The sequence below is a fragment of the Silene latifolia genome, chromosome 7 (assembly GCF_048544455.1).
Source record: "Silene latifolia isolate original U9 population chromosome 7, ASM4854445v1, whole genome shotgun sequence".
NCBI lineage: Eukaryota > Viridiplantae > Streptophyta > Magnoliopsida > Caryophyllales > Caryophyllaceae > Silene > Silene latifolia.
The window spans coordinates 31,440,647-31,467,625 of NC_133532.1; the positions used below are offsets into that span (position 1 = coordinate 31,440,647).

General features: G+C 38.6%; 1 protein-coding gene across 1 annotated transcript; it reads left to right on the plus strand.

Annotated features, from left to right (window-relative positions):
• The first annotated feature begins 23,689 nt into the window (after positions 1 to 23,689).
• On the plus strand, positions 23,690 to 26,055 carry LOC141589929 (uncharacterized). The gene is made up of 6 exons (XM_074410549.1): positions 23,690 to 24,450; positions 24,580 to 24,639; positions 24,747 to 24,779; positions 24,871 to 25,570; positions 25,676 to 25,856; positions 26,009 to 26,055. The coding sequence occupies exons 1-6, from the start codon at positions 23,690 to 23,692 to the stop codon at positions 26,053 to 26,055; spliced, it is 1,782 nt and encodes a 593-aa protein (XP_074266650.1).
• The last annotated feature ends 924 nt before the right edge of the window (positions 26,056 to 26,979 follow it).

Sequence of the window (26,979 nt, forward strand, 5' to 3'; positions counted from 1 at the left end):
ATGGAAGGGTCTATGCAAGATCTTTATAATGACAATGAACAAGCCTTTGACTACTTCTACAAGGTGTTGAGCAACATCAACAACACCTTGGCTATGCCCCCTTGACATCTTATTCAAGAATGAGAGTTTGGTGGAGTCCTCCCTAAACCACCGTTTTTAAATATTCTAACCCTTAACTTGCATTTTACTTCTTGTATTGCATTTTTGTCATTCCCTTGGATTTACATTCTTTTTATACTTTGATCAAGATTTTCATCATCAGAGCAAGTGAGGGAGGTATTTTAATGTGTTTTGATGTGTAGTGTTTGATCTAGTGTGGGGATAACAATCTCCTAGGCTAACCGAGCCTTTATAGTGCACCCGCAACAATGGACAAAGGAATGAAGAAAGAATGATATGGGAAATGAAGAACTCGTGGTGCAGGAGAAGATCCGAGCATCCCAGGACGGAATCCGCTCGTGCTGGCTATGATCCGAGCGTCCTGGCTCTAGGACGTGGGTCTTGGGAGTGCTGAAATTGAAAAGTTTGGTCTGTTTAAAAAATCTAAGCAGATTACACAGAAGACGCCCGTCCTTGTCCCTGAGCCGCTCGTCTCAAGAGAAATCCGCGCGTCCTGGCTACTACGAAAGTTATCATTCCACGCTGTTTAAAAATCCAAGCGTCCCCAGGAGAAGACGAGCATCCTCAGCAAAATCCGCCCGTCTCCGGCAGAATCCGCACATCCCAGCACGAGTTAGAAATACCAGACTACACTGACTGAGGATCCGAGCATCCCCACTCAAAGACGCTCGTCTCCTGCTGCTAATTGGCTATAACATGGGTTACCTCCTTCCTTCCCCAATTCATTTCTATCTTATACAAACACAAACACACGCCCTTTCTCCATCAAAACCCTCAATCCCCTCATCAACAAAACAGAAATTCCTCAACCAAATTCACCAAATTAAAAACAAATCTTCCTCAAAAGAGGAAGAAGTGCAAAGTTCAAGTGATGATGAAGATGGTGAAGCCTCCGAGTCCATGGAGGTAGATGATGATGATGATAATGAGGAAGATGATGATAACAATGATAGTAATGAGGATTTCACAATGAGCGACAATTGAGGATTGACAAGCTTTTGGAGGATGCCACAACCCATTGTGAGTTTCCTACACCTCCTTTTAGCTTTGTCTCTATATCATTTTAATTTAGTATTGATCATTGGTTTTGATTCCTAGCAACACTTAGAGGACTCCCACCTCGGTTCTGTTGAGGTGTCTTATTTTGTTCCCACTTTTGAAAATCCAAAATGACAAACTAGTTTCATGCATTACATACTTGTGCATGAACTCCTCCATCTTTACGTTAGAAATAGTGCCATACTTGGTTTGGGGAAGTTCAAGCACAAGCATTGGGAGTTAATCTAAATTAGCTCTCCAACCAATAAATTCATGCATCATATAGTGTAGCTTAGAATGCATCACTTCTGTATATGTCATATAGTTTGCATATTAGTGTAGAAATCATGCATTCACATTTAGCTTGCATTATTTCCTATCGGTTTGGCCATTAAGGACAATGCCCATACTAGTGTGGGGATGGAGAATTCTAACTTGACTTTTAAATCAAAAATGATAAAAATTGAAAAAATTCGAAAAATACAAAAACATGTTCCTTTATTTTTATAAACATAAAAACCATAAAAAAATTGAAAAATTGAAAAACCAAAAACATGTTCATTCCTTTATAGTGTAATTTTGTATATTTTGTATATACTTGTTTGTTTGTTTGTCCTTCTATAACATTGATCGACTACGCCACATCCGAGGCATGAGGATTATGAAGACCGCATGGTATGATCTGTGACACCCTCACTTATCGCGGAATAGTAAACATGTAATTCTAGAATAAAACTGCATGGATATGTTTGTAATAGGTTCAATTGGGTAAAAACCTGTAATTTTAAAACCTGAACCTGTTATAAAGATATCCAAATTGGAAGGTGTCAAACATACAAGGTCTAACTAGAAGTGTCATAACATAACCATCGCTAAAGTCGCAAATAGCAAATTATACAACCAAATGTAAAGAGGGAGACATATGTCCCTAAAATGTATGTGACATAAAAAGTGTTTAAAGGTCACACTAAAATAAAGCCAGTCTAGGTTCCAAGGTTACTTTGCTCGCTAGCTCGTCCGTGTACCCCATATATGCATCACCTACCTATCATTCGCATTTTATACAAATACGAAAGCCACAGTCAGTGGTGAGTAACTCCGAGTTCTCCCAGCCACGAAATGTCATAATTAATATAACATGTAAACATAAGAATATGAATACGAATCACACAATGCCTTAGCATATAGATGCTAGACAATCATGCTTATCATGTGAACAACAATATAACAACACATAGTCCTAGCATGTGAATACTAGACCGACTCATACTACACTATCATGTGAATCACAAACATCCAGGAATCCAAACTCTATCAACCATAGCCGGCTTGCATCTCACCTTCTATGATTCATAGAATCACCATACAAGAAAGGGCAATATATCAAAGACAGGCATAAGTTCTTAGCACCGTCAATAGTCACTCTGTAACTCGAGTCTATACCACGAGGTAGGGAAGGTAATCGAACCGGTATCTTGGCTCAGAGGTTCTATCAAAACATGGCCAAGACACAACACAACCCTAGTACTAAATCTGCGCAGACCTAGACATGCGGATACACACCACCGCACCCAAGACCCACAATTTTTCTAAAACAAAGTGAGTACCCTAAGGAGTCCACCAAAGGGTTGGCTAGTACTTAAGCTGACCACTTACTCTCAAAATAAGTAACGAGGTCATGCCCCAACTTGGATATAAACCCACCAAGAAAGGAACACAGAGGCTATTAAGCAGTGAACATACACTCGTCAAAGACTATAATGACCTATCTATGATGAAGGCCGAAATACTCACCTAGGACCTAGTCCCAGCTAGTCCCAGCTTGAATACTTAGCCCACACCACACAAGACAAGTAGGATACCCAATTAACCATAAGAGGGGCAAAGAGTCCAACTTACCAACATAAATGCTAACATTCTATCATGTGAAAGGCTATATAAATGTCTATTCAGCAGACAAACCAACCATATCCTCAATGTCATCAATAACCAAATTATAGCTAACCATCAATATCATAGTCCATGAGAATAAACTACAATGGCTAAAGGCAAACAAGACTCAAGCATAAGGCATCCAAAGCATCCAACAACCAACATGTGAAATGATAATTACAAATATCAAGGCATAACATAAAACCTCCAATAACAACCAATCTTACCTCAAAGACAAACCCTCGACCCGAGTCCCGCGATGGATCATCGGTCAAATCGAGGCTGACTGGTTTAAACCTAGCTTGACCAAACTCGTTCGGTCAATCTGGCCCAGCTCAGAGTCTTGGCCTACTTTGGCCCAAATCACAAATTTTATCGCAATATTATTCTCATGCTATTTCCAAATTTCTATCATGTGAAAAACGAAAGTAATACATTAACAAATTATAGACACGGCTCTAAAATTATTATGACAACCTCAAACTCGGACTAACCACCAACTACACATGGCCTCAAACTCGTGACTTAGCTAGGCCACTGCCTAGGCCACGGCCAGGCCACTGCTAAGCTACAGCCAGGCCACTAGGAGCCCGACACGACCACCACCCGACTACCCATAGCCACCCTTCACCCTACTTCATAACCTGACCCAAAAATCAGTCCAAAACAGAACCCAAAAGATGCCTAAGTTCGACCCCAACTCCAGTCCTCAAATGCAAAGTGAAACCCACGATGACAGCTCTCGTCCCTGCCCAAAACAGAGTACCAATCGTCCCCTTAAGACTCCATTCTCGCGCCTAAAAACAGTCCTTGTAGGGTAATATCCGTATAAGACCCTTTAAATTTAGGACTATAACGTAAATTTAACATGTGAAATATGGTCATAAACGAAATAGAACAATGAAACGATAAAGATAAAGAATCAACCTCGGGTCCTTTGATGCACGGCGTAAAGAACAGAAATCAACAGAGATTCCCTCCTAATTATTGCACCCAAGACCGTCCGAGAAATGCCCTTGTGCTAGAACGTGTTCTCCGATTGCCTTGCAATATTGGGAAAACGTGATGTGAGTTTTTCTCGAGATGTGAGATCTCGGTTTCAGAGAAAACTGAATCTCCAAAACCCTAGTTTTTCTGTAAATGAAAATCGCTAGGTCAAAAGGAGAGGGAGTCTCTCCTTTTGTTTGGTTCGGCTGGACCGAGGGTATGCATGGGGAAGTGGGCTTCCACTTCCTCTTAATTTTTACCTCGTGGACTGGCTCGAAAATTGCTAAATGTATATGACGCGGTTTATTATAAATCGTCATCGGTTATCGGCTATTAAAACATCAACTAATAACACGGGTTAGTTGAAGTATTAATACATGTCCGACAAAGACGATATTGTATAATTAAATTCAATATACATTAATCAAATATAAAACGCTTATATTTAATTTTACGAATTTAATGGTTAATTCGCTTTTAGCCCATAATATTTAATCCGTATTAAATATAATATCTCAACATCACATTTTGACTAATTACTAGTCAAATAACTCGGACTAACTGGTTAGTCAAATTTGGCATCTACATGACTGTATTTTCATACCGTCACATCTCTCGAACGTATCCTATAGGTGTGACTTTTAGGGATCAGTTGATCACCGCCATCTGTATGACAATAACGTCAAACTTATCTAGCAAGCCAACCGTTATTGATAAACGTGGATCAACTGATAATAATACCAAAAGTATGCCCTTTGATCCTTTTAGAGGTTTATAAGTCCTTGCACTAACCGTTAAGGACACTAACCCCAACAAGCTCCCACTTGTCCGTACAAGTGTATGTGCAATGACGTTATCCGCACTAACTGGAGGACACAGCCCCAACAAACTCCCACTTGTCCGTACAAGTGTATGTGCGATAACCGATTCTCATATTCATTTAAAATTTCTCCCACTCAATGTAAAACAATTTGCAGATCCGGATCCACAAAGGTCGTATTTTACAATCGATCTGTATCTAGAGTGGTTTCCCCGACTAGAGAGTAACTTAACTGATAAAACGAATCCGTATCCGAGCATGGCCATGCATTTCGATTCTGACTCCTCGAGTGGCCCCGAGAAATATCGAGTACCGATAAAGGCTGAATATTTCCTTCAACTCGAACTCCTTCCGATCTAAGCACGCATGAAATGACCAGAAAAAATCTACTTGGCCCCCTGTTACGGATGACCGTGAGAAAGAAACCAAAGTCACCCAAAATCTGCCTTAGTCTCAAGAGACAGTCGATAGTCAAAAGAATCGACTCTTAGGATCACCATGGAGGTCCTATCCACGACCGGGCACCGAATGTTATAAAACATTTAGGACTCCACGTCGATGTCACAATTGTGTCCTACGAAATATCCGTATAAATCGCCTCTGTGATTGGTCAGTCAACCGGTTGACTTATGGCTCGTTGAACCCACCATCAACCAACGTCACAAAATAATTGCCGAGTTATCAGCTCATGTGGGCAATTAAGGACCTGAAAAATATAATGTTCGTTCGATTCACTTTGTGGTGTTCAAAATTTGTCGTACAAATCCACATGAAAAACAAAATATATATATAAAATATCAAAACGATGATGTCGTATAGAGTACAAGAGAGAATGAATCTGATCCATAAAAGAGTACTACAACTTAGGAGCACGTTTAATTCCCATGGAATTAACATGCCCTTCATGCTTATCTTGTCGTAATGCTTTAGTGAGAGGATCTGCTATGTTATCATCTGTAGCAATCTTTTCTATCACTACTTCCTTTTGCTCCACGTAATCTCGGATTAGATGAGCTTTCCGTTGTACATGTCTAGATTTGTTGCTAGACTTTGGCTCCTTAGCTTGGAAGATGGCACCACTATTGTCGCAATAGATGGTGATCGGGTCATTCGAACTAGGCACTACAGAGAGCCCATGTAAGAATTGACGCATCCATATCGCTTCCTTTGTAGCTTCAGATGCGGCATAGTACTCGGACTCAGTCGTAGAATCTGCTGTAACAGTTTGTTTGGAACTCTTCCAGCGAACTGCAGCGCCATTAAGAGTAAAAACGAATCCAGACTGAGATTTCGAGTCATCTCGATCCGTTTGGAAGCTAGCATCTGCGTAACCGGTTGCGCATAGCTTTTGTTCGCCTCCATAAGTCAATTCCCAATCTTTAGTCCTCCGTAGGTACTTAAGAATGTTCTTGACAGCCAGCCAATGTGGTTCACCTGGATCTTTGTTGGAATCGAATTGTCATACTCAATGCATATGCCACGTCCGGACGTGTGCATATCATGGCATACATGATTGATCCTATAGCCGAAGCATAAGGAATCCGTGTCATGCGCTCTTTCTCTTCGGTGTCTCTCGGTGCCCGAGACTTGCTCAAATACACCCCGGAGCCATAGGAAGGAACCCCTTCTTGGAGTTAGTCATCTTTGAATCTCTCTAGGACTTTGTCTATGTAAGACTCCTGACTGAGAGATAGCATCCGTCGTGATCTATCTCGATAGATACGGATGCCCAGAATTCTTTGTGCCTCTCCCAGATCTTTCATCTGGAAATGGTTTTTCAACCATACTTTCACCGAAATTAAGAGAGGTATGTCATTTCCAATCAGGAGTATGTCATCAACATACAATATTAGGAAGACAATCTTGCTCCCACTCGACTTGATATAAAGACATGGTTCCTCGACCGATCGAGTAAATCCATTTTCTTTAATCACTTGGTCGAAGCGATGATTCCAACTCCGAGATGCTTGCTTAAGTCCATAAATGGAACGCTTAAGTTTGCACACTTTCTTAGGATGTAAAGGATCGATGAAACCTTCGGGTTGTACCATGTACAACTCTTCCTCCAAAAATCCGTTTAAGAAGGCGGTTTTCACATCCATTTGCCAAATTTCATAGTCATGAAAAGCGGCAATCGCTAAGATAATCCGAATGGAACGCAGCATGACTACGGGTGCGAAAATTTCATCGTAGTGCAAGCCTGGCACTTGGGTGAAACCTTTAGCAACTAGTCGTGCTTTATAGATATCTTGTTGACCTTCCACGAAATGCTTTATCTTGTAAAGCCATTTGCATTGAAGGGGACGAACCTTAGCAGGTAAGTCAACAAGATCCCATACGTTGTTCTCATACATAGAGTCCATCTCGGATTGCATGGCCTCAAGCCATAGCTTTGAGTCGAAACTAGTCATGGCACCTTTATAGGTTGCGGGTTCACTACTCGTTAAGAGTAGAATGTCATCTATGTCATGTTCCTCGACCATACCAATGTATCTCGCCATGCGGAGGAATAGAGACTCTTCCCGACCTCCTAGGTTCCTCGGGAATATTCACGCGGCCGGAATTGAAGGAACAGGTTCCTCCAATGGTTGCTCGGTGTTTGGTTCTGGAATCTCCGACAGGTCGAAGGTTCTATCACTCTTTGCATTCTCGAGAAATTCCTTCTCTAAGAATGTCGCACTAGCCGCAACAAAAACACGTTGTTCGGTTGGCGAATAGAAGTAATGACCAAGTGTTCCTTTAGGATAACCTATAAAGTATGTCTTGACCGATCGCGGGCCGAGCTTATCTTCAGGTCTCCACTTGACATAAGCCTCGCAGCCCCAAACCCGTATAAAGGACAAGTTAGGGATCGTTCCCTTCCATAGTTCATATGGAGTCTTGTCAATGACTTTAGACGGACTTGGTTAAGTATTAGAGCAGTGACATAAGAGCATAACCCCATAACGAGTCGGCAACACGGTGTGACTCATCATGGATCGAATCATATCAAGTAGTGTTCGATTTCTCCGTTCGGACACACCATTCAACTGAGGTGTTCCAGGTGGAGTTAACTGTAGGGCAATCCCACAGTCCTTTAGGTGTTGATCAAACTCGTGAGAAAGATACTCGCCACCACGATCCGAACGCAGTGTTTTAATCTTCCTACCTAATAGGTTCTGTACCCTATTCTGGTATTCCTTGAATTTCTCAAAGGATTCACTTTTGTGCTTCATTAAGTAGACATAGCCATATCTACTTAAATCGTCCGTGAAAGTGATGAAATACCTATAGCCTTCTCGTGCGGTGATTGACATAGGACCACATACATCCGTGTGTATGAGTCCTAATAGGTCGCAGCCGCGCATTCCAACACCTTTGAAGGAAATCCGAGTCATCTTACCGATGAGACATGATTCACACGTGCCAAATGATTGAAAATCAAAGGCCGAGATAGCTCCATTTTTGATGAGCTGTTTTACGCGTTTCTCATTAATGTGTCCCATACGGCGATTGCCATAGATACATTTGATCTTTGTCACCAACCTTTACCTTTTTATTCATTACGTGTAATATTTCGGTGGTCTGATCTAAAACATAAATTCCGTTCATGGAGACTGCCTTGCCATAAATCATATCGTGTAAAGAGAAAATGCAAGTATTATTCTCTATTACAAATGAAAAACCAAGTTTGTCAAGTGCAGAAACTGAAATAATGTTTTTCGAAAGACTGGGTACATAATAGCAATCATATAATGATAACTCAAATCCGCTAGGAAGCTGGATCACATATGTTCCCCTCGAGACGGCAGCCACTCTTGCTCCATTCCCGACACGCAGGTCAACCTCACCCTTTACGAGAGGTTCGAGATTTCGGAGGCCCTGCACATGATTACACGGATGAGAACCACAACCAGTATCAAGTACCCAAGTTCCGTAACTTGCGTGGTTAATCTCAATCATATGAATAAAAGTAGAAGAAGAAGACATACCAACGGGTTTAACGCGACCGCTTTTATGTCCTCATGATAAACAGGACATGTGCGTCTCCAATGCCCAGTCTTGTGGCAGTGATGGCATTCCATGTTTTCATTCTTGCTCTTTGTCGTGCCTGATGAGGTGCTCGACTCACCAGGCCCACTCTTACCTGAACCCGACTTCTTGAACTTCGCCTTACCTCTCGCTAGGTTTGCACGAGCTTTGCCCTTACCCTTTCCCTTGTTTGTCACAACGAGAACATCCTGTTTCATGCTCCCACTGAACTTCATGTCCTTCTCGGTCTGTACGAGGAGGGAGTGCAGTTCATGGGGAGTTTTCTTGAAATCATTCATATAGTAATTCGCTCTAAATTGCGAATAACCATCGTGGAGTGAGTGAAGTATGCGGTCGATCACAATGTTCTCGCTGATCTTACAATCAAAGGTCTCCAGCTTCTCGACATTCTCAATCATCTTTGAGAATGTGTGGGCTAACAGAGTTGTCCCTTTCGGAGTCTCGCATCAAAGAAGCGAGTGGTATGCTCATAGGTCACGATTCTCGGTGCTTTCGAGAATTCCTTGGTGAGCGTGGTGAAAATCTTGTTTGCACCATGGGCTATGAAGCGTTTCTGCAAATTGGGTTCCATTGCAAAAATGAGTACATTTTTAATCTCACCCGCTTCCATACAGAAATCATTAAACTTGGTGATTTCAGCAGCTCTAGCCGTGGGACCTGGGTTTGCCGGGATGGGCTCCAAGAGATATTTGAGCTTCCGTCGCAGCGGCAGCATTCCGTAATGCCGCCTCCCGTCCGCGAAGTTTGATCCATCATTCTTGATCGAGTAGACCGATTCATCCGATTCATGAAGATCCGAAGCCGGGACTCACGGTCCAATGTGGCACTTGGCATTGGGTTATCAGTAGAACCAGCCATTTGATATTAGCAGTTTAAAAGTTCGTGATCTACACTGAAAAGAAAGAAAAACAAAACGAAATAAGCAACTCATCGAGGTGATTTAAGTCTATTTTAAAATTCATTTTAAACATGTAGACTCTCGCACTTGCATAATTGATCTCCCTCAAGAATGATACAAGTGATCCCAAGATTCAATTTCAGTAAATTGATAAGCCAACTGTTTAGCTAATTCTTCCGTAAGAACTCTTGGTCGATAGATTTCCGTAAATCCTATCTATAGTCCACCACAGTCACAGGATCGTACGAGTGACCATAGTGTTGAGATAAAATAGGTCAATCGGTTCCAACTTACCCGACGTAGAAGGGGTCATATTATGCCTACCGACGAAGAAGGGACTCATTGGAGTTTGACCTATAAAGGCCGTTCTCAATTTTTGTTTATACGAGGAAGATCCCATCAACTAAATTATAATTCATATTAAGTGAACGAATAACTAGCGTCTGCGTGAATGAATTAATTTGGGTGATGGCTTATAATGAATCGTGTGACATACGAATGTCAAAGAAAACTAACTCGTGACCTCTATATGTGTCAGTTTTCATGCAATTATTAGGTGGTTTGGTTTTTAGGCGGAATATGATGCATACTATCGTTACGGAAAAATAAATAAAAGAATGCAATACGTAAATAAAAATTCCTAGTGTGGCCTATCCTAGTAAAATAAAACATAAAACAACTTTGGAATCCACCGTTGGACCCGAGAAGCTTGTCTTGATGTTCCATCTTGATCCAAGTAGCGGGAGTGAGCATCCGGTCTCTATCTTTGGTCTTCTCAAAAATTACAATTTAAAATTACAAATATAAACCTATTTACATTCTAATTAAAAACTGTAATTAAAAGAAATAAAATGGAGATACGAGATCTCAAAATACAACCAAGACCGTGTTCCATCATTACGGTAACACGTTCTACTAAGGCCACACTAAGTTACAACCGTTTGCAAAAATAAATAAATACGTAATAAAAGGCATTCAAGGCATTCAACAAAACGATAATTAAATGCATCAACTAAAAACAAATTCATTCGTGACATAATTCTGTAATTATGTTAAATTTATCCAAACCACCTTTTAATGATTAAAATTCATGTGATAAAACTGCTTCTATCAATTTAATTTTAATCTAATACAGTCCGTTACTTTAAATACGCTTTAAAATAACTTAATGGTACGTGTGTGAACCGTTTCACAATCATAGCGAGTGTACAATATCCGTATAAAGTACATAATAAGGCCAAAAGAAAATTTAAAGCAAAAAGAATAAATTTTCAAAGCTGCCAAAACAAAATCCCTCGATCCAGGGACATAAGTGCTCGATCGAGGAACAAAAAGGGCTCGATCGACTGAACTGCAAGTCGATCGAGAGGATGGCCAATCAGAAAGTGCTCGATCGACTAAACTGGTGGTCGATCGAGTACTTTTATCAGCAAATCTGCTCGATCGAGTACGAGGACAACTCGATCGAGCAGAGGGGTTTAGAAGGGGGTCGATCCGACAAGCAGGGACTCGATCGAACAAAAACAAGACAGAAAAAGCTCTCGATCGAGTAAAAACATGCTCGATCGAGGACAAAAATTTCTGGAAAATACAAAACCCTCGTGAAAAACAGTTTTGACGAAACAAAACAAACGCAATTTTGATCAAAACTGCATCAAAACAATTTTACAATTTGACAAAACTTGACATATTGTTATAATCTCCGTATAAAACAACAATATGCATAAAACAAATTGAAAAACAAGATGAAATAACCGTGTAAAACATGTCACGGTTTCAAAAAAAAATATCAGCCGTGTATACATGGCACGGTTTTCGAGACAAAACAATCGTTTCAAAATCGTTTTTTATGAAAAATCACAATGAAAATTTACGTGGCCTCGCTCTCATACCACTTGTAGGGTAATATCCGTATAAGACCCTTTAAATTTAGGACTATAACGTAAATTTAACATGTGAAATATGGTCATAAACGAAATAGAACAATGAAACGATAAAGATAAAGAATCAACCTCGGGTCCTTTGATGCACGGCGTAAAGAACAGAAATCAACAGAGATTCCCTCCTAATTGTTGCACCCAAGACCGTCCGAGAAATGCCCTTGTGCTAGAACGTGTTCTCCGATTGCCTTGCAATATTGGGAGAACGTGATGTGAGTTTTTCTCGAGATGTGAGATCTCGGTTTCAGAGAAAACTGAATCTCCAAAACCCTAGTTTTTCTGTAAATGAAAATCGCTAGGTCAAAAGGAGAGGGAGTCTCTCCTTTTGTTTGGTTCGGCTGGACCGAGGGTATGCATGGGGAAGTGGGCTTCCACTTCCTCTTAATTTTTACCTCGTGGACTGGCTCGAAAATTGCTAAATGTATATGACGCGGTTTATTATAAATCGTCATCGGTTATCGGCTATTAAAACATCAACTAATAACACGGGTTAGTTGAAGTATTAATACATGTCCGACAAAGACGATATTGTATAATTAAATTCAATATACATTAATCAAATATAAAACGCTTATATTTAATTTTACGAATTAATCTGGTTAATTTAATTAGCCCATAATATTTAATCCGTATTAAATATAATATCTCAACATCACATTTTGACTAATTACTAGTCAAATAACTCGGACTAACTGGTTAGTCAAATTTGGCATCTACATGACTGTATTTTCATACCGTCACATCTCTCGAACGTATCCTATAGGTGTGACTTTTAGGGATCAGTTGATCACCGCCATCTGTATGACAATAACGTCAAACTTATCTAGCAAGCCAACCGTTATTGATAAACGTGGATCAACTGATAATAATACCAAAAGTATGCCCTTTGATCCTTTTAGAGGTTTATAAGTCCTTGCACTAACTGTTAAGGACACCAACCCCAACAAGCTCCCACTTGTCCGTACAAGTGTATGTGCAATGACGTTATCCGCACTAACTGGAGGACACAGCCCCAACAGTCCTAGCTGAGCCAACTAAGTCAGCATTTAAAACAGTTTTAGAGCGGAAATCCACAAGTATAAAGCAACTCAAAAACAGTCCCTAAAGACTACAAAAATCGCCCCAACACAGAGTCCAAATCAGTCCAAAACAATCCCTACATGTCAGTATACACCGTCTCAACTATAAAACACACCAATTATCACCCAAAACAATCCATACATGTCAGCATACACCGTCTTAAATATACCACTTACTAACTAGCATCCCAAATGATCCCTAGAGGTCAGTATACACCGTCTCAATCATCTCCACATATCAGTATACACCGTCTCAACTATACAACTGACTAATTAACATCCATAAGGATCCCTATATATAATTATACACCGTCTTAATTATAAAACAGACTACCCAGCATTCGAAATAAACATATTTTACACGTAATATTGAGTAACCTATCATTATTACCTTTTTCCGATTGAACTAATCATTTATGATTAACAAATCTTCTACCAGACCGTCTATCTCAGCACCTACAACCGTCTTATAATAAATAAAGCTGAAAATATAAATTGGGTTTGTAAAAATACGTAACTAAAATGAATTTTACTTACATCGGAATGACGAGAACGACGAAAGGAGCGCTATGGAACAAAAATAGTTGAAAACGGATGACAAACGGAGTGACGATATCGATTTTGAAGATCCAAAAATTGAAACAGGAGAAAAAAAATATGAAGAAAGAAGAAACGAGAAGAAGAAAGAGACGTGGAAGTGGGGGAGCAGCTTGCCTGCCTGCTATTTATTATACGTATCTTTCTTCATCGTTAAGTAATCTCGCTCGTTTTTAAAACCGTCTCGAGTTAAACTAAACTGATTTAAGTAAAGGTTTTCGAGATAAAACATACTCAATAATAAATAAATTTAATGAATGAAAATAAAATAAACTCAGCTAGTTAACGGAAATAATACGATATCAGCTTGAATCGGAATTATTAGCGATTTTTACGAAACTAACGGATATTAATAAAAATTGCTAATTTAGTGAAATAAGCTCAAAATAGCTAATTGAACGGTTTTGTTCCCAAAATCCATCTCGGGTTCACTTAAAACAACTTTCATAAGGACTCGTAAAGAAACGGAAATTATTAAATAAATAAACTCGAACTAACTTCAATAAACTCGAACTAACTTTAAATAAACATATTAATGATTATTAAAATTAACGTATCGAATTATGATGAAATTAATTAATTAGCTAAGCATATATAAATAAATCGTTAAATGATGTAATTAAAATCAAAATAGCAATTAAAAGAATTTTATCCAACTTAATAAAATACGGGGTGTTACAATCACCCCATCTTTTAAAAAGTTTCGTCCTCGAAACTTGAAAGTATAAATGAAAGGTTATAAAAATAAAACTGAAATTGGAATCGGTAACCAAAACATTTAAAAGGTCACTTATCGTAAGAATCAAAATTCTTTCAAAAGTTTCAAATAAAAATTTCCGACAGAACCAGATTCTCATCAAAGGAACAGAAGTGCTCTCGTTACGTATTTAAGAACATCACATTCCAAATCAAAGATAAGGTCAAAAGGCAAATCATTTGTATAAATCAAAAATCAAAATACCTTCAAAAACATTAATGAAGAGTTTTCAAAAATATAAGTCTCATTCATGGAACGGAAATGCTCTTGTCGCGCACACAAGAACGTTAACTTTCCAAGTCAGAGACAAATTTAGAACAAATACTATTCGCCGACAAGCGTAGAACAAGTTATCAAACGTTTCCAATAACTAGTTCTAACATCCGATCAACGTTAAAATCAAAATAAGAGAAAGGTAATCTACTCAAATATTCTTTTGCAAAAAGCCAAAATAGAAATAAAGGTTTCACTTTTAAACTAAAAGGGGAGTTAAATTCCTGAAATATAATATTAAACTTTGACAAAGGCATCATGATTAGATCAAAGTGAATAGAAATTGGATAAAATTTACAAAAATCTCATGTTTAGCAACTCAAAACCATGATAAAGAAGTCTATACTCAAAGAACAATTAGAGAATTAAATCGAATTTTCATTTTTAAATCCTTAAAAATAGGTTAGGTTTGCAGAAGTGACATAAACTTTTAAGAATGAATCGAAACTGGTAGCTTGAAAGTTTAGAAGTTGTACAAAAAGGAAAGTAACTTAGATAGCATAAAAACAAAGTATGTTAAGAGAGCTCAAACTTAACCAACAAGATAGCTATAATGAATTTCATAAGGTAAAAATTGAAGTCAAATTTACAAGGTTGTCAAAGATAGAGTTTCACAAGATACGAGTGTCAAACTTAAAGGAGGAGCAAGATGAAGCGAGGAAATGAGGTATGAACGGTAACGCTTATGATCAAGGAGAAAGGGAAATTAGACAACAAGGAAACGCCAGATACTCAAATCTCAAACAACAAAGTCATCACTCCCAAGGGTTTCCTCAAATATTCCACAAGGTTCTCATTTCAAAACAAGGTAGTAACATACCAACCCCAAAATCTGAAAAATCAATTGAATCTCAAGTTTCTCTATCCTTTTACTTATCAAGGATTCCCAAAAGCGGAACTACACTCAGCTACACTCAGCTACGACATCATCCCATCATCTCAAGTACTTAATGCGACCTCAAGGTCTATAAAACTATAGGGTTAACAAATTCTTCTCAATACTAAGACTCTCTCAACTCAAAAACTCTCAAGAGCCAACTAATACCAAATCACATCACCAATCCATTATGGTCATCAACATCCCAAGGAGTATTCTTTCAAATTTGACATCCTAACACTTACTTACCATCAAATTCCCAAGAAACAAGGTCTTAATTGTAACAACACTTCATCACCTCAAAGTTCATAAAACCATAAATTGAAACTATGTTCTTTAACCTAACAATTGGTGTCAACCATACCGTTACCCTTTCTAGTTATTAAAACAAGTGCTGAAACTTCCCAATAATGTAGCTTACTCTCACTCTCATACCATACCTCAAATAGTAATCAATATCACTCACTAAAACCAACTAATAATCCCACCATTAGCTTTTCTCATATGGTCATACACATTATCAAACTCTCATGTCCAAAGTGATTATGGAAGCCAATCACAACTCGACTTACCTAGTCAATCCTATATCCTCAAACCCACCATTCAGTTTCATCCATTTTAAGTCAAGTACTAAGCACTAGTATCCCAAACATAAACAACAATGCCATGTTCCATAACCTTAGTAACCAATGCAACTCACACTTGACACACAAAATCCACCAATCCAACGTACTCACTTTATCAAGGATCTATAGGTATAAGAATCATCAAGTATGTCTCATCACACTACCTAAGTCTTTCCAACATCAAATCCTCTCAAAACCAGGAAAGGTTCAAGCACAAACAATCCCTTCAAAGGTCATAATTTCCAACCAAGGTCAACATTTCTCGAAAGAAAGAGTACTATCAAAAAGGCGTTATGGGAGGATAAGCAAGGAACAAAGAACAAGTTAGAAGTACAAGAGTAGCTTTTAAAGTAAAACAGAAGGGAGTTTAGAAGGAGGTTAAGCACCAAGAGATTAAGAATAAGGCAAGGTACATAAAGAATGAGAAACATCTTCAAGGAAGTAGAAGCATTCTTCAAATGTTGAACAAATCTTCAATCCTCAGCAATAGGCACTAAATCTTGATCTTCGTAAAATATAAGTGTCCTTTCAATGGAACGGAGATACTCTTGGCGATCACTCAAGAACATCAATATTCCAATTCAAAGACATAAAAAATACATTTTTACACCAACAAATGATAAAACTAATTATCAGACGTCTCCAATAATAAGCTTTAACACTAATTGACGTTAAAACCAGTGAAAAACATTAAAATATTTTCAAAACCTTTAGTTCAAATTTTTTTTTTATAATAAGGGTAATAACTCCATTAGCTATAGATAAGCTCACGGTCATTGATCCAAGAACGCAACAATTATTAAATGACAATCAACAAACAGGTTAGTACCTAACAAAGAGCAAACACAAAGAGACTACAACATAAGGTCCTAAGTCTACCCATCTTACCCATCTCTCAAGTTTATTATTTTAAGGTCAAGTTATTTATATTGGGGTGCACAAACGTGCGTCGGGAGCAAATATGCTCTGATACCAACTGTGACACCCTCACTTATCGCGGAAAAGTAAACACGTAATTCTAGAATAAAACTGCATGGATATGTTTGTAATAGGTTCAATTGGGTAAAAACCTGTAATTTTAAAACCTGAACCTGTTATAAAGATATCCAAATTGGAAGGTGTCAAACATACAAGGTCTAACTAGAAGTGTCATAACATAACCATCGCTAAAGTCGCAAATAGCAAATTATACAACCAAATGTAAAGAGGGAGACATATGTCCCTAAAATGTATGTGACATAAAAAGTGTTTAAGGGTCACACTAAAATAAAGCCAGTCTAGGTTCCAAGGTTACTTTGCTCGCTAGCTCGTCCGTGTACCCCATATATGCATCACCTACCTGTCATTCGCATTTTATACAAATACGAAAGCCACAGTCAGTGGGGAGTAACTCGAGTTCTCCCGACCCACGAAATGTCATAATTAATATAACATGTAAACATAAGAATATGAATACGAATCACACAATGCCTTAGCATATAGATGCTAGACAATCATGCTTATCATGTGAACAACAATATAACAACACATAGTCCTAGCATGTGAATACTAGACCGACTCATACTACACTATCATGTGAATCACATAACATCCAGGAATCCAAACTCTATCAACCATAGCTGGCTTGCATCTCACCTTCTATGATTCATAGAATCACCATACAAGAAAGGGCAATATATCAAAGACAGGCATAAGTTCTTAGCACCGTCAATAGTCACTTTGTAACTCGAGTCATTACCACGAGGTAGGGAAGGTAATCGAACCGGTATCTTGGCTCAGAGGTTCTATCAAAACATGGCCAAGACACAACACAACCCTAGTACTAAATCTGCGCAGACCTAGACATGCGGATACACACCACCGCACCCAAGACCCACAATTTTTCTAAAACAAAGTGAGTACCCTAAGGAGTCCACCAAAGGGTTGGCTAGTACTTAAGCTGACCACTTACTCTCAAAATAAGTAACGAGGTCATGCCCCAACTTGGATATAAACCCACCAAGAAAGGAACACAGAGGCTATTAAGCAGTGAACATACACTCGTCAAAGACTATAATGACCTATCTATGATGAAGGCCGAAATACTCACCTAGGACCTAGTCCCAGCTAGTCCCAGCTTGAATACTTTAGCCCACACCACACAAGACAAGTAGGATACCCAATTAACCATAACAGGGGCAAAGAGTCCAACTTACCAACATAAATGCTAACATTCTATCATGTGAAAGGCCATATAAATGTCTATTCAGCAGACAAACCAACCATATCCTCAATGTCATCAATAACCAAATTATAGCTAACCATCAATATCATAGTCCATGAGAATAAACTACAATGGCTAAAGGCAAACAAGACTCAAGCATAAGGCATCCAAAGCATCCAACAACCAACATGTGAAATGATAATTACAAATATCAAGGCATAACATAAAACCTCCAATAACAACCAATCTTACCTCAAAGACAAACCCTCGACCCGAGTCCCGCGACGGGTCATCTGTCAAATCGAGGCTGACTGGTTTAAACCTAGCTTGACCAAATTCGTTCGGTCAATCTGGCCCAGCTCAGAGTCTTGGCCTACTTTTGCCCAAATCACAAATTTTATCGCAATATTATTCTCATGCTATTTCCAAATTTCTATCATGTGAAAAACGAAAGTAATACATTATCAATCACCTAAACACTTATCAAACAACAAACACAACATCAACTACTAATGTGACATTAATTCGTCGAGTAACTTGGAATAGTTACCTTAAGCTAGCAAAGAGACAAGCAATAAACTTGAGAAAGCTTCTAAACCCAAAATTACTCTTCATCTTCAACCACATATGAGCCACCTAAAATAATTATGTGAAAGGACGATATTAACGAATTATCTTTATATAAAAATATGAGACGGAAATTAATTTAATTATATTTTAAATAAACCAAACTAGCGTCAAAACAAATTATAGACACGGCTCTAAAATTATTATGACAACCTCAAACTCGGACTAACCACCAACTACACATGGCCTCAAACTCGTGACTTAGCTAGGCCACTGCCTAGGCCACGGCCAGGCCACTGCTAAGCTACAGCCAGGCCACTAGGAGCCCGACACGACCACCACCCGACTACCCATAGCCACCCTTCACCCTACTTCATAACCTGACCCAAAAATCAGTCCAAAACAGAACCCAAAAGATGCCTAAGTTCGACCCCAACTCCAGTCCTCAAATGCAAAGTGAAACCCACGATGACAGCTCTCGTCCCTGCCCAAAACAGAGTACCAATCGTCCCCTTAAGACTCCATTCTCGCGCCTAAAAACAGTCCTAGCTGAGCCAACTAAGTCAGCATTTAAAACGGTTTTAGAGCGGAAATCCACAAGTATAAAGCAACTCAAAAACAGTCCCTAAAGACAACAAAAATCGCCCCAACACAGAGTCCAAAACAATCCCTACATGTCAGTATACACCGTCTCAACTATAAAACACACCAATTATCACCCAAAACAATCCATACATGTCAGCATACACCGTCTTAAATATACCACTTACTAACTAGCATCCCAAATGATCGCTAGAGGTCAGTATACACCGTCTCAATCATCTCCACATATCAATATACACCGTCTCAACTATACAACTGACTAATTAACATCCATAAGGATCCCTATATATAATTATACACCGTCTTAATTATAAAACAGACTACCCAGCATTCGAAATAAACATATTTTACACGTAATATTGAGTAACCTATCATTATTACCTTTTTCCGATTGAACTAATCATTTATGACTAACAAATCTTCTACCAGACCGTCTATCTCAGCACCTACAACCGTCTTATAATAAATAAAGCTGAAAATATAAATTGGGTTTGTAAAAATAGTAACGAAAATGAATTTTACTTACATCGGAATGACGAGAACGACGAAAGGAGCGCTATGGAACAAAAATAGTTGAAAACGGATGACAAACGGAGTGACGATATCGATTTTGAAGATCCAAAAACTGAAACAGGGGAAAAAAATATGAAGAAAGAAGAAACGAGAAGAAGAAAGAGACGTGGAAGTGGGGGAGCAGCTTGCCTGCCTGCTATTTATTATACGTATCTTTCTTCATCGTTAAGTAATCTCGCTCGTTTTTAAAACCGTCTCGAGTTAAACTAAACCGATTTAAGTAAAGGTTTTCGAGATAAAACATACTCAATAATAAATAAATTTAATGAATGAAAATAAAATAAACTCAGCTAGTTAACGGAAATAATACGATATCAGCTTGAATCGGAATTATTAGCGATTTTTACGAAACTAACGGATATTAATAAAAATTGCTAATTTAGTGAAATAAGCTCAAAATAGCTAATTGGACGGTTTTGTTCCCAAAATCCATCTCGGGTTCACTTAAAACAACTTTCATAAGGACTCGTAAAGAAACGGAAATTATTAAATAAATAAACTCGAACTAACTTCAATAAACTCGAACTAACTTTAAATAAACTTATTAATGATTATTAAAATTAACGTATCGAATTATGATGAAATTAATTAATTAGCTAAGCATATATATATAAATCGTTAAATGATGTAATTAAAATCAAAATAGCAATTAAAAGAATTTTATCCAACTTAATAAAATACGGGGTGTTACATGATCTTTCCAATCTCCTTTTTCCTCTCTATGTTAATGACTATGTGGCTTTATTTTGATTGATGCGGTACAAACCAATGTGATTGTAGGAGTTGCATTTAGCTTATGTGGCATACTAGTTGGTATAAGCATATGCATTAGGTTGTATAAATGTTAGTTGCATCATGGCATGTAGTTGCATTTTAGGAAAAATTTTGTGAAAATGTCTATTTGGGAAGCTTGACAAGTGTATATAAGGTCCTTGTAGATATTTTTTCTTCTTAAGACTTTGCTCATTAGAATTCTTCTAAAACACCCTAGGATATGTCATGCTAGTATCCTTTGACCCATGGATTAAGACCTAGTCAAGAGTACCTTGTGGTGTGATAACTCCTTGGCTACCATTTACTCCAAGGTGACCCTTGAAACCATGCAACCATCCTCCACCTCTATCACATTTTGTCAACAAAAAGGAAATGGGCACAAAAATTATCAAAATTTGAGTTCAAGAATTGAAATGAAAAACAAGAAGTTAGCAATTTGCATCAAAGAAAAGAGGAGTACAAAAATAAGAATTTCTATGCTTCAAATATAAGCACCCTCGTTACAAATGGGGTGGCTTTGAAAATGTTCAAAAGAAAAATGTAAAACGTTGAAAATTGTCAAGTATTGAAATGTCAAACATCAAAGAAATGTCAAAAAGAAAGTGTTCTCAAATGTCAAATGCCACAAGAAATTGGGGAGGAAAAACAACAACAAAATCAAACTCCCATATGAAACTCAAAACATATTGATCCCTTTATCCATCGAATCCACTTTTATGCATGGTAGATAGGGGATGACCCTTCTTCTTGTCTAGGCAAGAAGGGGAATTCCGCGATCCTCCAGTGTTTCTAACATCATAGGGAGACTACTCTTGACAAAAGCATTTAACGATTGAGGACAAAAGGTATCCTAGCTTGACACAACTTGGAGGTGATTTATTGGTATCTTTCTAGGCTTAGTAATTTGAAGAAACCGTATCTAAGATGGAATGTGTACCCTTAGATTGCTTCCCCTTTAGATAATTTCTGCCACTTAGATGAGGAAAGTGGCTATTCATTTTTGTAGATGCATCCATTACTTGCTTTTGTGTGCTTAATGCTTGGATGTATCGCCATTTTGGTATGCCCCACCTCGCCTTGCAAGAAGTCATCCTACCTCATGGTTGTCTTGTTGTGAGTTGAAGGGGCGGAGTGAGACCCGCTAATTGTCTTGTATCGGCTATATTAGTAGGTTAGTTTAAATAAAGGTCCTAGTTTTAAGTCACTTCTTTACTCGGGACGGGCAAAGGTTCGGTTTGGGATGTTTGATGTGACACATATTTGAGCACATTTAGTCCCCGAATTAACCTTGTTCTTTTGCTTTATAGCACTTATTTGGGTCATTTACTATCTTTAGTTTCCCATTTTGCATATTCTTTGAGGTTTTGTCTCCTTGGTAAGAAAGGATTGCTAACCTTACATTTATGAGGCGAAATTGAGCTAAATTGATCGCATCTAATGACCAAGCATTAAAGCGAAGACTAACACTAAAGGCCTAAGTAGATAATAAAGTGAAATGGGCAATGATGAAAGGATCCTTACATCCCCGACATGATCCTTGCGGATTGTTAAGGAGGAAAAGAAGAGAAGCAGTCTGTCCAGGAATCTGAGCGGATCGAGCACGGTCCGGGCGTCCCAGAACACCAGGATCCGGGCGTCTTGTGCCAAAGACGAGTGGCTTGCAGCACCATGATCCGAGCGTCTTCCCTAGGATCCGAGCAGATCACAAGTCAGAAGAGCCCGTGCCTTACCACGGGATGAGTGGATCGAGGCAGACTAGCAAGAGGATCCGCTCATTTCCTTCGGGAGTAGCATTTCCTCAAATTTTCTTAGGGTCTTAATAGTCATTCAAGCCCTTAGTTACCCTAATCCTTGTACCTAATCTTTAGTATAAATACCCCTTTATACTACCTAGATTAGCATCCATCCTTAATCAAGTTGTAATCCTCTCTTAATCTCATCCTAATACTCTCAAATTAGTTTTAATTTAGTCGTAATACATTCCTCAATATCAATCACATCTTAATCTTTCCTTAATTTCTTTATTGTTATTCCTTTATTTTGGATAATTAGAAGATTATTTGGGTTTATTTTGAGGATTGACAACCTTCCATCAATCATCAAGTACTTCTATTATTCTTTGCTTTATTATTTGGAATCATCTTCATAGGTATAAATCTCTCTTAATCTTGTTTAATTATTGTTAATCACTTTCATTTTATTTATCATGTTTTGCTTTGTTAGTATGATTGACAACCTTATTAGCATGCTATACTTGATAATGAGTAAGTAGTTTCCTTAGCTAGGGTTAATGGGGTATTAGGGGAAACAAACATGGGGATTGATTCATGCTTAATTTAATATGTCTTCATAATTAATTTGCTTGCTTGTTGTGATTTTGACTTATGCACATGTTTTGTTTGATGAAATGCGAGCCTATGAATCCTTGCATTTTTTTATCCATCGCCTATCTTTTCAATGAGGCTTGTAAGCTTATACACCAACTCGAGCCTCATTAGACCATGCATATAGTTGGATAGGAAGGATTAAGTCGACTTGTAGGTGTTGTACAATCTAATCGATTCGGTTCCGGGACCCAAACCTTCTTAGGGATTGTAAGATATACACTAAATCGATCCCATCACAACAATAAGTGCTTGCATCTAGTTGAGAACATGTTTGTATGATCAACTCCCATGAATCCCCTTTGAACCCATGACACCCTAGTACCTTTAATCAATTATTTACATCCTTTTTTTAATTACCTTGCTTGTTTTAATTGCTTTACTTTTATCTTGTTAATTAGTTTAGACCAATTTCATCTCAACCCAAATTGTGACACCCTAAGACACAACCATTTGCAATTGAGAATCCTACATCAATATCCGTCCCTTGGGATCCGACCTTTACTTACCTCTTTACTAAGAGTAGTTTGTGAAGTTATAAATATTGTTTTGGTTGGTAGCTTTTGACGACGAGTTTTAATACACACCAAGAGCATACAGAAGGAGCTGATGGATAAACCAGGAGATACTGATCCGATACAGCAGGAGATGGAGTTATCTGCTGAATTAAGAGAGTTTATCAGTGCTAGAGATAGCTTTTTGACTCAAAAAGCTAAGATCCAGTGGCCTATTGAGGGTGATCTGAATACATCCTACTTTTATCATGTTATTAAGAAGAGAAATATGCTGAATAAAGTGTTTCAAATTGAGGACCATAGAGGTATGGTATGCACTAAAGAGGGTAGTATCCAAACTACCTTTCTGAATTATTACCAAGAATTATTAGGGACGCGGACTGATATTGACTGTGTTAATCAAGCAGTAGTTAGAAGGGGTATTTGTTATTCTGATGAGCACTGGGTAATACTTGCTAGGCCTGTCACTATAGCAGAAGTCAAACAGAGTATTTTTAGCATTCCAAAGAATAAATCCCCTGGGCCAAATGGCTATAATAGTCAGTTTTATAGAGATGCTTGGGATGTTATTGGTGATGAGATTTGTGCTGCCATCATGAATTTCTTTGATACTGGTCAATTGTTGGCCCAAGTGAACACTACTGTAGTCACATTAATTCCAAAAGTTGAAAGACCAACAAGTGTGAAGCACTTTAGACCTATCTCTTGTTGCAATTTGCTTTATAAAGCTATATCAAAAATACTTTGTTCTAGACTACCTCTTATTCTGCCAGAGCTTATCAGTAGGAGTCAGGGTGCAATTGTGAAGGGAAGGAGTATACAGGAGAATATTTTGATTTGTCAGGATTTGGTTAGGTATTACAATAGGGGCATGGCTTACCCAAGATGTATGTTCAAGTTTGATTTACAAAAGGCGTATGATTCCATTGAATAGAAATTCCTGGATAAAATGTTAACTGCTTTGATGTTCCCTGCGCATTTCAGGGGAATGGTTATGACCTGTGTCACTACCACCTCTTATTCGCTTAACTTGAATGGCTCACAGTTTGGTTATCTTCAAGGGAGGAGGGGTTTAAGACAGGGAGACGCCATATCTCCACTTCTATTTTGTGTTTGTATAGAATATTTATCTTGAATAATGGATTTTGCAGTGGGGCATTGGTATTTCAGGTTACATCCTCTCTGTAAGAGTCTGGGATTGACACACTTGTTGTTTGCTAATGACCTCTTGATGTTCTGAAGAAGAGATGTGAGGTTTATCATGTTGATTCTCAGGGCCTTGTCTACTTTTAGTGTTGCTTCAGGTATTAAAGTTAATGCTGACAAGTCTAAGGTGGTCTTTAATGGGATCCCTGACTGGCTAAGGAGTGATATCACACACATTTCAGGATTTCAGGAAGGTACCCTTCCTTTTAAGTACATGGGTGTGCCAGTACAGCCTGGGAGATTAACTAGACATGATTGTAACATTTTGATTGAGAAGATTGTTATCAAGATCAGAGGAATAGGAGCAAAAAAATTGAGCTATGCTGGTAGGCTGGTCCTTATTAATTCTGTGCTCAATACTTTGCACAATTACTGGTCTTCTATTTTCGTCATTCCAAAAGGTGTTGTTAAAAGAATTGAAGCTATCTGTCGAAATTTTTTATGGAGTAGTGATGAGGTGTATCACAGGACACCTCTTGTAGCCTGGGATAAAGTCTGTTGTACTAAGAAAGAGGGTAGACTGGGAATTCATGAAGCAGGGGTGTGGAACATAGCAACTATTGGGAAATTGGTTAACTGGATATATACAAAAGCAGATCGTTTATGGGCACTGTGGATTGATCATATTTATCTAAAAGGAAGAGGCTGGAATGCTTATCAACCTTCTCTAGATTCAAATTGGAACTGGAGAAATGTTTGTAGAGTAAAGGATGCTTTGGCAGGAGGGTTTCAGGATAACCAATGGGTGGTTGCCACTAGAGGTTATTCTGTCAGTTTAGGTTATCACTGGCTTAGGGGACCACACCCCCCTGTCCTGTGGTGTAAAGCTTTTTGGGATAAGTGGAACATTCCTAAACAGTCTTTTATTGGATAGTTGATTCAGAGGGAAGCTCTTAATCCTAGAGCTAAATTGCTTCATTTGGGACTGTGTACTTCTGATCAATGTGTGCTCTGTGAAAGAGGAGTGGAAACTCGTGCTCATATTTTCTCAGAGTGTGATTATAATTCTCAGATTATAGTAGTTGTGGAGCAGCGGCTGAAATTGAAGCTTGCAGGTCAGCATCACAGTTATTCCAAGGTACAACAGAAAACATGCAGAATGGTTCATCTGGCCTGTTGGTACCATATCTGGCATGAAAGGAATAGGTGTAGGTTGGAACTGAATTTACGCAGACTTATGCTAATTGTTAATGAAGTAATGCTACAGGTGCAGGGCAGATTGAAGCAACTGATTCCCCGGCCTGTTCTAAGTAGAGATCGAAATTGGCTAAGTACTCTAGGAATTCATATTGTTTGATGTTGGCTTAGTCAATTTTCAAAAGGATGTAAGCTGTAAAACTATGTATTGATTGCCTATTTGTTCTATGAATGCAATTGCTCACATTTTACAAAAAAAAAAAAAAAAAAAAAAAAAAAAAAAAAATTGGTGGGCAACCGAGATACAATATGGGGGCCCACTCCCTTAGCAATAGCAAAGATAAGTCTAGTAAAAGTAAAAGCAGCAGCGCGAGCACCGGCATCCTGGGACACAGAAAAGTTCTGAATCCGCTTGAGTAAGGCAACGACATCTGTCCCTAACTCCTCCAAACAAGAGAAAGAAAAAGGTAAGAACCCATAACCAACTGCCTCACACAAGCTCTGATACTTGGCGCATTTGCGCTGAGCCGCATCAACTACCACGCGTCCGGGCATAAAGGTAGACATCCTGGACTGAGTCAAAGTAGATGATCCAGTCAAAACCACACACACATCCTGTCCCCTGTCCCAAGAATAAAGCAAAAGATCCGCCGGACGCAGGGGCCTATCATGCCCATCGATCAAACCAATATCCACCTCCTTACCAACAGAGATCCTAGAACGGAAGCAGATGTCATAAAGGGTATCGCGAACAAGGTTATGTCGATGCTTGATACCAACAGTACCAGCACACGACACGGCATGATCTCCGTAGATATCTTCATCAAAGACCCGCGAACAAGCAGAACAAGGTCCCGGCAAAGAAAATAAAGGAATACCCAGTCGATAACTAAGAACACACCGATAAGTCCTCTCGTTCATAGTCTGCCCTAACCCAGAAATAGGAACCGCCCGAAGCCAATCAGAAGTGTGGGAACCATGCTGAGATTTCCACAAAGCTACCTGGCGAGAAGTCAAAGAGAACTCAGATTCTGCAGTAGC